Source organism: Eubalaena glacialis, chromosome 4 (genome assembly GCF_028564815.1).
Source record: "Eubalaena glacialis isolate mEubGla1 chromosome 4, mEubGla1.1.hap2.+ XY, whole genome shotgun sequence".
Lineage (NCBI taxonomy): Eukaryota > Metazoa > Chordata > Mammalia > Artiodactyla > Balaenidae > Eubalaena > Eubalaena glacialis.
Window position 1 is genome coordinate 89,561,034 of NC_083719.1, and position 12,260 is coordinate 89,573,293.

At 38.1% G+C, this 12,260-nt stretch overlaps 1 protein-coding gene across 6 annotated transcripts in view; it reads left to right on the plus strand.

Annotated features, from left to right (window-relative positions):
- Nucleotides 1–10,376, plus strand: part of FER (FER tyrosine kinase) — a 434,937-nt gene extending 424,561 nt beyond the window's left edge. For 3 of the 6 annotated variants that reach the window (XM_061189497.1, XM_061189498.1, XM_061189499.1), the window contains one exon: nucleotides 4,837–5,153. In XM_061189497.1, the coding sequence (XP_061045480.1) occupies nucleotides 4,837–5,153 (317 nt within the window). Of the gene's footprint in view, nucleotides 1–4,836; nucleotides 5,154–6,132 lie in introns of those variants that run through there. The other 3 variants (XM_061189502.1, XM_061189501.1, XM_061189504.1) reach the window with 3 other exon arrangements.
- The last annotated feature ends 1,884 nt before the right edge of the window (nucleotides 10,377–12,260 follow it).

The following is a 12,260-nucleotide window of genomic DNA, read 5'->3' on the forward strand; positions in this document are numbered from 1 at the left end:
TGCACAGCAAAGGAAACCATAAACAAGACGAAAAGACAACCCTCAGAATGGGAGAAAATATTTGCAAACGAATCAACGGACAAAGGATTAATCTCCAAAATATATAAACAGCTCATTCAGCTCAATATTAAAGAAACAAACAAGCCAATCCAAAAATGGGCAGAAGACCTAAATAGACATTTCTCCAAAGAAGACATACAGACGGCCAAGAAGCACATGAAAAGATGCTCGACATCACTAATTATTAGAGAAATGCAAATCAAAACTACAATGAGGTATCACCTCACACCAATTAGAATGGGCATCATCAGAAAATCTACAAACAACAAATGCTGGAGGGGGTGTGGAGAAAAGGGAACCCTCTTGCACTGTTGGTGGGAATGTAAATTGATGCAGCCACTATGGAGAACAATATGGAGGTTCCTTAAAAAACTAAAAATAGAATTACCATATGACCCAGCAATCCCACTACTGGGCATATACCCAGAGAAAACCGTAATTCAAAAAGACACATGCACCCCAATGTTCATTGCAGCACTATTTACAATAGCCAGGTCATGGAAGCAACCTAAATGCCCATCAACAGACGAATGGATAAAGAAAATGTGGTACATATATACAATGGAATATTACTCAGCCATAAAAAGGAACGAAATTGAGTCATTTGTTGAGACGTGGATGAATCTAGAGACTGTCATACAGAGTGAAGTAAGTCAGAAAGAGAAAAACAAATATTGTATATTAACGCATGTATGTGGAACCTAGAAAAATGGTACAGATGAGCCGGTTTGCAGGGCAGAAGTTGAGACACAGATGTAGAGAACAGACATATGGACACCAAGGGGGGAAAACTGCGGTGGGGTGGGGATAGTGGTGTGCTGAATTGGGCGATTGGGATTGACATGTATACACTGATGTGTATAAAATTGATGACTAATAAGAACCTGCAGTATAAACAAACAAACAAAACAACTAATACTAAACTTTCATTGGGTTATTTGTATGGAAATATGTTAATATAAATGTTTCAGACATTACATGAAATTTCTAAAAATCTTATATGTTCTGGTATAATGTTATAAGTCATAATCCTAGTTATTACTTTAAAATGTGTATCTCAGAAATAACTAATTTTCTTGTCAACTGCATTATTATGAACTTTCATCAAATCTTTAACCGTGGTCATTTTTAAGTCTTTTGTCATTTACAGACAGTTCTGGGTGTACTCTGATGCTTTTGTTAATATGTTCCTATAAAAGGGTTTCATCTTCAGGAAATTCATGGAAAAGACTCTGACAAGTACAGGTTTCTGGTACCTGACTGTACTGCTGAACTGAATGAATAAGCATTTTCAGAACTCTAATGAAAAACTGATGAGCTCATAAAAGTGCTAACAAAAGATCAAGATGAAAAAAAAAAATTAATTACATGGGACTGAGTGAACTGATGAGGATGAGTATAATTTTTGTGACTTTCTGGTTGAATTTAAAAAAAGAAAAAATCCCACAAGAACTCAGAGGCAAAGAATATACAAATCAATTTTCACTGCAAAGTAAAGGAGCTGTTGCAGTGGAGGATTACTGGACTGAATGTCAATATTATGACATAGTATGAGTGTGTTTCATGTTTGGTAATTGCAATCATTGTTGCTTTTGTTGTGGTCATCCATGTACAATGCTTGGTGTCAGTCTATCTCTTGTAAAAATAAAATACAGTGTGTGTGAGAAAATAAATAAAAAAAAATAAATAAAGACTCCCTACAAACATACACCATATGCAAAAATTAACTCAAAATGGTTAAAGACTTGACTATAAGACCTGAAGCCATAAAACTCCTAGAAGAAAACACAGGCAGTAAGCTGTAGTGCTGGAGATGAGTTTTTGGATTTCACATCAAAGCAAAGGCAACAAAAGCAAAAATAAACAAGTCGGGCTATTTCAAACTAAAAAGCTTCTGCACAGCAAAGGAAACCATTTACAAAATAAAAGGACACCTACCGAATGAGAGAATATATTTGCAAGTCGTATATCTGATAGGGGTTAATATTTAAATATATAAAGAACTCACGCAACTCAAGACAAAAAACAATCTGATTAAAAAATGGGCAGAAGTTCAGAATAGACAGTTTTCCAAAGAAGAGATATACATGGCCAACAGTTTCATGAAAAGATACTCAACATCACTAATCATCAGGGAAGTGCAAATCAAAACCACAGTGACTTATCACCTCATACCTGTTAGAATGGCTGTTATTAAAACAAGAAATAACAAGTGTTGGCCAGGTTGTGGAGAAAAGGATCCCTCCTCTACTGTCGGGAGGAATGTAAATTGGTGCAACCACTATGGAAAACAGTATGGAGGTTCCTCATAAAACTAAAAATAGAGCTACCATATGATCTAGCAGTTCCACTTCTGGGTATTTATCTGAAGAAAACAAAAATGCTAACTCAAGAAGATATATGCACCCCCGTGTTCATTTGCAGCATTATTTACAATAGCCAAGATATGGGAATAGCCTAAGTATACATCAATGGACAAATGAATAAAGAAGATATGGTGTGTATATACAATAGAATATTATTCAACCATAGCAAAGAGTGAAATCATGCCATTTGTGACAACATGGATGGACCTTGAGGGTATCATACTAAGGGAAATAAGTCAGACAGAGAAAGACAAATACTGTATAATCTCATTTATATGTGAAATCTAAACAACAACAACAAAACCACTCTCATAGATACAGAGAACAGACTGCTGGTTGCCAGAGTCTAGCAGTGGGAGGTAGGGGGAGGGTGAAGGTGGTCAAGAGGTACAAAATTCCAGTTATAAAACAAATGAGTCATGGGGATGTAATGTAAAACATGGTGACTATAATTAATAATACTATATTGCATATTTGAAAGTTGCCAAGAGAGTAGATCTTGAAGTTCTCATCACAAGAAAAAAAATTTTTATGACTGTGGATGGTGACTATGGATGGTGATGTTGACTAGACTTATCGTGGTGATTATTTTGCAATATATACAAATATTAAACCATCATGCTGTACACCTGAAACTAATATAATGTTATGTCAATTATATCTCAATAAGAAAAATAAAGAATTATTAATTATTTTTTTAAAATTATACAGTAAAACCAGATTCAAAAGTCAAGGTTACAGGGCTTCCCTGGTGGCGCAGTGGTTAGGAATCCGCCTGCCAACACAGGGGACACGGGTTCGAGCCCTGGTCCGGGAAGATCCCACATGCCACAAAGCAGCTAAGCCCGTGCACCACAACTACTGAGCCTGTGCTCTAGAGCCCGCGAGCCACAACTACTGAGCCCCCGTGCCACAACTACTGAAGCCTGCGCACCTGGAGCCCGTGCTCGGCAACGAGAAGCCACCGCAATGAGAAGCCCGCACACCGTGACAAAAAGTAGCCCCCGTTCGTCGCAAATAGAGAAAGCCTGCGTGCAGCAATGAAGACCCAACGCAGCCAAAAATAATAAAATAAAATAAAACTTAAAAAAAAAGAAAAAAAAAGCCAAGGTTACAGAGTTAGGTTATAAGCTTTCACTTCTAGAGTGTGATCTTAGTTTATAATACAACTGGCCATTCTTGATCTCTTCCTAGATACTATCTTACAAAAATAAGGTATTTGGCTCTCTATGCCTTGCACTTCCTTAAAGAGTTAATTAGTCTTAACTTGTAACCATTGAATGATTTTCATAAAAAGTTTTAAATTATTGGATGCCAAACATGAAAAGAGTTGATATGCAGACAGGGAATCTAATCTTCCTACCGACTAGCATAGTGAATGTCCGTAATTACTGTCTAGTAAGAAGGAAGCTAATTCATACAGCTGGAGATGATGATCAGCAAGTACACTCCAAACTCTGACGTCAGAGCAGTTATAGCACAGGCGTACTCTCATTCTCATTGTACTGTTTTCAAGAAAGAGAAAAGGCCATCCTACTCAAAGTAACAAGACATTTTGAGAGGATGGGCATTTATACATCCTGGAATGGCAGAAATATGTTGGAAAATCTTGAAAATTCATAGCCTTTTCTGCCTCCCCTCCTTGATTTCACATTCATTCCAGAAGATATCTGGTATTGGCTTTTATCTTTGTGTTTCTCTAGAAGATTACCAAGGGAAAAAATACTAAACTAAACTAAACTAAGAGTTAGCTTATGTAATTCAGTAAAGCAGGTGCACCAAGATATTTTGACAAAACACAGCACCATGTAATTTAAAGAAGTTGTTTTTATCAGCCAGCTATGTTAATTTCTACTCTATTCAAAACACAGAAAAATGTATTTTCCATAAATGAAACTATCAGTGGAGAAAATGAGAACTTTAAGCGTGTAAGAATATCTGTAAACAGTGATGAGTAAAAAATTGAAGTTAAGAAACTTTCCTTATTGCTTTAAGTTTGTTTGTAATTTTAGTAGAAAGAAAATGATGCAGTCAGAAGACAAAATTGCAGAACTCCAACTTATTTAATCTCCTAGGCATGTGTACAAATTTATATCTTTTTTATATAAACCATCCATCTCATTTAGAGGCCACAGAGAAAGTAAGCTTGCATACTGAGTGAATATTTGTTATTGGTGGGGGAAATGTGATTTGGAAGGTGGTTTGGTTAAAGTAGCAGCCTGAAGACTATTCATTTAATTGGTAATATTACTACTCCTGGAAAGCAAAACTAGTCAAGAAAATAAGATCACTAGTTATTGAATTCCTGGTAAGTTTAAATATGTTAATATGTGACTGACATACACATACACAACCAGAAATGGTCACCCGCTTATCCAGTGACCTGAATGTGGTTTTGTTCACCCTGCAGGGAGATACAGCTCTGAGAGTGATGTGTGGAGCTTTGGCATCCTCCTCTGGGAGACCTTCAGCTTAGGGGTCTGCCCATACCCTGGAATGACAAATCAACAAGCTCGGGAACAAGTGGAAAGAGGTGAGCCAAAGACACGGGGTAGCAGTGTTCACACCCAGCCCGGGCAGTGCTGGTGCCGTGTCTGCATTTCCTGGGAGGAGGAAGGGGGTACTCTTGGGCACGCAATAGAAGAGGTGCTGGTTAATCTACTTTTGAACTTTATGGATGGTGTGGCTCTTATACAACCAAACCAACAACAACAACAAAGACTTTAAAAGATAGATCCCAGCTCTTTGAAAATAGAAAGCTCTAGACTTTTCTTCCACTCCCCCTGCCTGGCATGACACCTGCAAGGCTGTGCCATTCACTGTCTTCCAGGGAAATAGGAGATTGAGGTAGACCACGTATTTTTTATTCTATGCCAAATAAACACTGTTAATATTACTGCAAATTGAAATGTACTTAGACTTCAGGAAGAAGTTGAGAATTTTGGAACAGTTCTGAAGAAGCCCTATGGTGTTCTCAGATCAGGGACAGGAATAAGCAGGTGACGGTGACACCCTCACGTGCACTTGTGTAGTCCCCGGCTTTCAACAACAACAACAAAATACTTTCAACACAACACCAATGCCCTAGGGTCAGGCCCCTCGAGGGGGGCATGGTTGTAGAATCGGGTGGAGGAAGATGACTTTCCAGCTTCCTTCCTCCCTTTTCCTACCGCTCCGGAGGCAAATGCACACAGGCACACACATACCGCCCAGCACACTGCCGGGACACTGCCAGGTGACTTTGAATTAAAGATAATATTCTTCTCAGACTGTAAAGGAATATGCCTCATATTCATTTTTATTTCACTTTTAAATTAATGTTTATAAATCCTCATCTTCAAAAACCTGAGTTGTAGAGATGATTTTTTAAAACTCTGCCTACAGCATCTAAAAGCAAATTCTAAAAGCAAATACTTAGAGCAACTGAAACATGCATTTGTATGTGATGTATCTTACATCAGACTTTGTGACACATGAACAAACAGAAAATGGGTTCTTTGAACTAGAAGGTAATGATGTTGCTCTATTAATATTAAAGTGTGCATTACTTATAGAAAAAAAATCAGTTTGCCCCGAAATGGATTTTTTGTTTCTATTAACTGACAACATAAGGTACTAAAAATTACAAACTGCATAATGCCCTATGTGAACATTTATATCTTATCCCCATTCTAAATTCTCTGTTCTTCTTCTCTTGGGTCTTCAGGATACCGAATGTCAGCTCCTCAGCATTGTCCAGAGGACATTTTTAAAATTATGATGAAGTGTTGGGATTATAAACCTGAAAACCGCCCCAAGTTCACTGAACTTCAGAAAGAGCTCACTGTCATCAAGAAGAAAATCACATAGTGACAGAACAGTGCAAACTCAGCCTCCAGGACTTGGTCCTCCAGCAGAGTAATATTGTTCTTCTCGTTAACAATGAGTTTATACCACGTTATGTGCAACAGTCTTGTAAGGTTATTTTTTTTAATTAACTTTTTTAAATATGTGCTGTTAAAAAAAGTCAAAGGCAAATGCATTCAAGAAACAGGTAGTCCTACCAAGGGCTTTCTTAGCTCACCACAGCAATCCTGCCATTTCAGCCCTTAGTAAATAGAAAAGCACAGGCTCTAAATGTGAGGGGGAACCAATCCATCTTTTTCACACCAGGACCATCGATGTTTCTCAGAGACTTTTTACTTCAGACCCAGTTCACGGCTGCTGTCCCATGCCACAGACCCTACTCGATCGGTGCTATCAGCTGCATTGGTAATGCCATGTCTGCAGGACACATTCCAACCAAAGTTGGCTTTCTGCTCTGCCAAGGCAAGAGTGTATTTGTAAACATCATTTTATATTGAGAATTATTTAGACCTCCTAGGGGTTTTCTTTCCTTTCTCGCCAGAAATAAGCACAGTGTAAGAATCCTCACATTCCTGTCTTATTGGTAAAGCTGTTGTTTCCCTCCCCTTTTGTCCAGGCATCAGAAAATGATGCCTGGAACGTCCTCAAAGAGCTCTTAATTGAGGCCACAGCTTTTAAAGAATGTTTCAGACAGCTGTGATGGCAAGAAGTAAGTTGGAACAGGAGGACGGTCTGGAGAAAGGGGCAGCTAAAGTCATCATCAAAGAGAAGGAAAGGAAAATAGAAAATCTGCCTTCTTACCAGAGTTATGCCTTTACACACACACGCACACACACACGCGCACACACACGCACGCACGCGCTTTATTTTATGGTCTGATTCATGAAAAAGGTTTTAAGAAATGTTTTCAGGAGTTCATAGATAGAGCCTTCTTGTCAACAAAAAATTCTTTAGAGAAATTCCAAAGCACGAGTCTACAGAAATAACAGCATAATTTTAAGTACCTTCATTTGAGAGGAGACATCCCAGAATTTAATTCTGTTCATTTGTGCCAGTTTCCAGAGCTGTCAGAATTTGATGATTCTAGTTCATAAACACATCCATGTGTGTACACACATGGGCGTGCGCCCCCCACACAGCCACACAGCCACACACACGCACATAATACCGAGAAACCTGGCAGGTATGAATGGAGTAAATGGTTAAGAAGTCAGATGAACCTTATTAAGGAAAAAGCTGTAGAGATAGCGCTCCTTTGTCCACTTTCCCCCTCATTTACTCTTATACTGCTACATGAAAATTCCTATCATTAGCCGACCCATATATGAGCACAGTTTGGAGATGCTTCATATGAATAAAATGAAACAGAGTTTAAACTAGGATTGTCTTTAGCTGAATCTTAGCTTCATCCAGGGAACTTACCCCATGGTCTGTATATAGTTGCCTCTCAGGATAAATATGTGTGTAAGAGATGGTCACGCTCAGGGGTAAATGTGGCCTGGGAGCTTTTAATACGTGCTCAGGCCTGTGTCCAAATAGCACAGTAGTGATTATTTGGTCTACATTCATTGGAAGAGCTTATGGGATAGAAAATTCCTCCTGCCCCCTCCACCTATTTGCTGCCTAGGAATATCACTGCACACAACTCACACCCAGTACTACTTTCAAGAGTAAACAGGATAATACTGAGGAGAAAAATGGCTTGTGTCTACCACTTCAATCTCCTTGAAGTTTCATACACATTTAATGATTACCACATCCAGACGAAAATGAAAGCATAATAAACTTGCCCGCAAAAATATTGCAATATACAAAGTAACTCTTTTTTAATCAGCATTGTTTCCCTTCTGTCAAATATTATGAGTAAAATGAAACCTTCTTTTGATGGCATATACTGTGGTAAATCAAAGCACAGACTCATGAACTAAGATTAAGAGCTCTGGTCTTCAGGCACTTGCCAGCCTTCAAAAGCAAGAATAAAACCGGGACGTTTCCAGCCTTTGCCAGTATTTCCAAGCGCATCTCTCTGTAATATTCTTTGCTTAAAGAAAACAGCCTCCCATCACTTAGCAGCCCCAATGCTAAGCCCTCAGCAAAGAGAGAGAATGATGGTTTGGGCTTTAATTTTGTGAACAAGACCTGAAGCTTAATCATTGCATTCTGGTGTAAAGAACGAACATGGCATTGATATTTCACTCATCCAGGCTGTTAGAATTTGCAGTTCACATCATAACTCTGTGCTTAAATTAAAGAAGCTTTTCAAAACATCGTGACATCTGCAGCATTTAAATTCTATTTTATTCTTTGTCCCAAAGCAGGCAGTGGTACAGTTCAGGATTAATAACTCATCAGGAGTCTTTCAGGATCATATCAGTTATATAGAATATTAAATTTAATATAGGCACATGCATTAAGAAAAACTTATGCAGACTGTTTTTTACTGTTAACTTTGTTGTGCTTGAAGCATAATTTATTCATCCCTTCTGTCACTGATAATTATTGGAATTATGTACTTTAGGAGGCTAATCCATACCCAAAAAGCATACACACAAATACTCCTCTGAATTTGCAAGTTGATATAGGGAAAGAAGGTTTCAGAAACACGTAAAATCCTATGACTTGTTTAGTAAGAAAACAGTAACCAAAATTTTAGTAACCAAAATTGCCACTGGTCTGAATGTAATTCAGCCAGGTCACAAATCTTTGTGTTGTTAATGGATTTTTCACGCATTGCATCTGTTACTCCTATGTAGTTTCTGTCATAATTCCTTAAATTTATGAATATGGAGTGGCGGGGGTGGGGGGGGACGGTAAGCCCAGGCAGCCTGACTCTCACCTGCATTTTTCTATCTTGAATCACCAAGGAACCTTTATGAGAAATATTTAGGTAGTTCATCATTTTTCAAGGAAAGAAATCTTTTATTGTCAAATTAACATTTATTACCGACATGTGAAACCTAAAATTATTTTGCACTCCATGTAATCTAAGGTTACTTCCCAAAGCCAACATATTCTTTCTCTTCTAGGAAATAATAATAAAGGATGAATAGGTTTTGTTTAGACTTTCAAAACCAGAGGTTTCATTTTAGTCCATCCTGCCACTAGGTCCCCAGTGAAAGGTCTTATGTAATCAATTCTCTCTTATCTCCCAAATTTAATATAGTCAATAAAATTCTTCATCCATAATTCACCATTTTATCACAAATACGATATTACTGAAACCTGTTACTAGCACACCAGTGTAGAACATGAGTCTAATTGCTTCAGCCAATTTTCAGCACACATTTCACAACTGTTTTCATTTGAGGGTTGTTTTAAAAGAAAAGAAAATGTTTAGTCATTGAAATAGTCTTAACTTCCTTTAAACCATGATATGGTTTTCTTGTCTGTTATACTCATTGTTTCAGTTTTGCCATATAGTTTTATATAAAGTTTGGCTAATACCACTAAAATAACCGTGGCTTCACAGTACTGGTATGACTTGTGTCAAGAAGAAAGTGTTTTAATTATAATATATGCCACACACTGAGGATCTTGTAGTGGGATAAACATAAAAATGAGAACGCAAAAATACACGTCTAGGTCGTATGTTACTGTCGTTCGGTTACCTCAGTCACACTACTTTCCAATTCACTCATCAGATGTTCTAAAAATGCACCTGCAAACCTTCCTTAGTATACTCTATGGGCACTGTTCTGTGGCTGTGTGTCTTCTGACGTGAGATCAGTTGATACTTTCTGAAAAGAGGGTTTGTTTGTTTGTTTGCCTCAACCCTCTTTTTACATATACGTACCCCCCCCATCACACCATTGGTATTTTAGTTGTTTCTTATCAACAGAATTGATTGTCCATAAACACTATTCTGAGTCATGTAAAGACTGACTTTTGTATTTAGGAGGTCAGAGCCCTCACACAAAACAGAAAATAATGCAAAATACAAAGAACAAAAAGGGACAGACAATTGAAAAAGACATGGTTTCTTTATGTATTAATATGTTAATTAAAACAAAGATTTTATATGAAAATGAGTTTATATTACAGTTCCGTTACACTATTAAGTTAGCATGAAAGTTTACCATTAAAATAAAGTATTACCTCTTTTATTACTAACTCTGATTTGCTTATACGTACCAGAAATTTTTATTAAATATTTCAGTTTTATTTATTTTCCTCTGTTTTGATTAGTTTCATATCAAGTCTGAATAATATATTATTTGGGAAGATCCAGAACTACATATTAATTTCTGCCAAAGAAAATATTCTAATTAAAAGTCAATATTTCATGTACCAAGATTACCTACTTGAAGGAGATACTGCTACAGTTGTAGAGTCCCATAAAATTCTCCTTTAAAAAATAATGCTATAATACAGAAGGTATAAAACTATATATCTTAATCATAATTCAATTTAAGGAAATATTTGTAACCCCTTGAAGACCATCCTACTGCCTCATACTGATTCAAAGATTAAATTCTGAAATGTTAAGTGTAGACATTAAAGACGGCCTAATAAAGACTGAGATTCTTAGATGGTAGAAAAATCCTACTGTACTAAATTCCTAGTCACTTTAAACTGGGGAGATATAATGAGCATAGGCTTCAGCACATCTGTTACTAAGGCACTGAGGCAAACGTCTACAAAGGCAAAAGAGGAGAGCACCAGTTATTCTAAGGCAGGATGATGCAGCCCCTACAGAGAGTGTAGGATAATTAAAGTGGAACGAAGACTTGGACAACGTCACTAGGAGGCCTGAGGAGAACAGTGCCACCAGGCCAGATCCTTTCCTACAGAAAATTTAAAAGATACCGGAGTCAAAAGAAGCAAAAGAGGTCACCTGCCAGTGTGTGGGCCTTCATGTGAGCAAACCAGACACCTCTCCCTTGCACTTGTAGCAGCCTCTTATCCCCAGCTCAGAGGCGATGCTGTGCTGGGCGACACATGCCCATTGTCCTCCCAACTAATGGGTTTGGCCATATCTGCTTAGACTTTTAACAGAGACTTCTCTAAGTCTCTTTGTATTTGAGTTAGTGATACTATTTCTTAAACTAAATCACTGATTATTCACACCTCATTAGAAGTCTGGTTGCAATGGGGCTGGTCTCCTAAGTGAGAGCACGCTGAGATCAGCCATGTCACCTTTTGACTGATGTTGACTAACTGGCTCCTAGAGGTACCCCAGAGGGACCTTCCTCTGATGAGCTCAGCTCTGGGGAAACATGGAATGCAGCAGGGAAGGAGGGGAGCACCAATTAAATAGCCATGCTCCTTGTCTTTATACTAATAACATGTGAAGGAAGGAATCATAGAAGCATCCTAAAGCCAGTCACAGCGCAGCATGGCTAAGGTCAGACGTGGAAGGCAGAAAAAGAGACACCCAAAAAGGAAGACTGAAGGACAGGAAGGGCAAAAACAAAGTGCCAACGCAAAGTGACTCAAGGGCTCACCTTCCAACAAATAAATGTGGTATCAATGAGGGAAAGCGAATCCTCAAGAGGGAATTTTGAGGTGCTTCCCGCTGCATGGTATTAAACATTACGTACCTCTCAAGTTTCTACAACACTTCTTAAAGGGCACTGAGTGGGGTATTGATTTTCTTTATGCTCCCTATAATCTCAAGAGGAAGCCACTGTTGAATGAGAATTACTCTTGCTTGGTTTTTCTGTAAGGCTGCAGGTATGACAGTGGTTCAGCCCACTTCCTAAGCAGTAAGGAACTGAGGGTGGCACACATATGTCTGGGGCAGCCAGCATTGGAGGAAAACTGCTGTGAAATTTCCTTCTTATTATTTTATGAAAGAAAAGATACCTTGTGGGTGTCTCTGCCTGCAACATAAAGACAGATTGAGCTTCCCTCCTGGCCAGCAAACTTGCAAGGGCTCCCAAAGAAGAATATTTAGAATTCACTCTAAAAAGATTCAAATCTTGAATTTCTAAATTATCTTCCCAAACATTACCACTGAAGTCAGAAGATGTGAGAGTTCTACAAAGT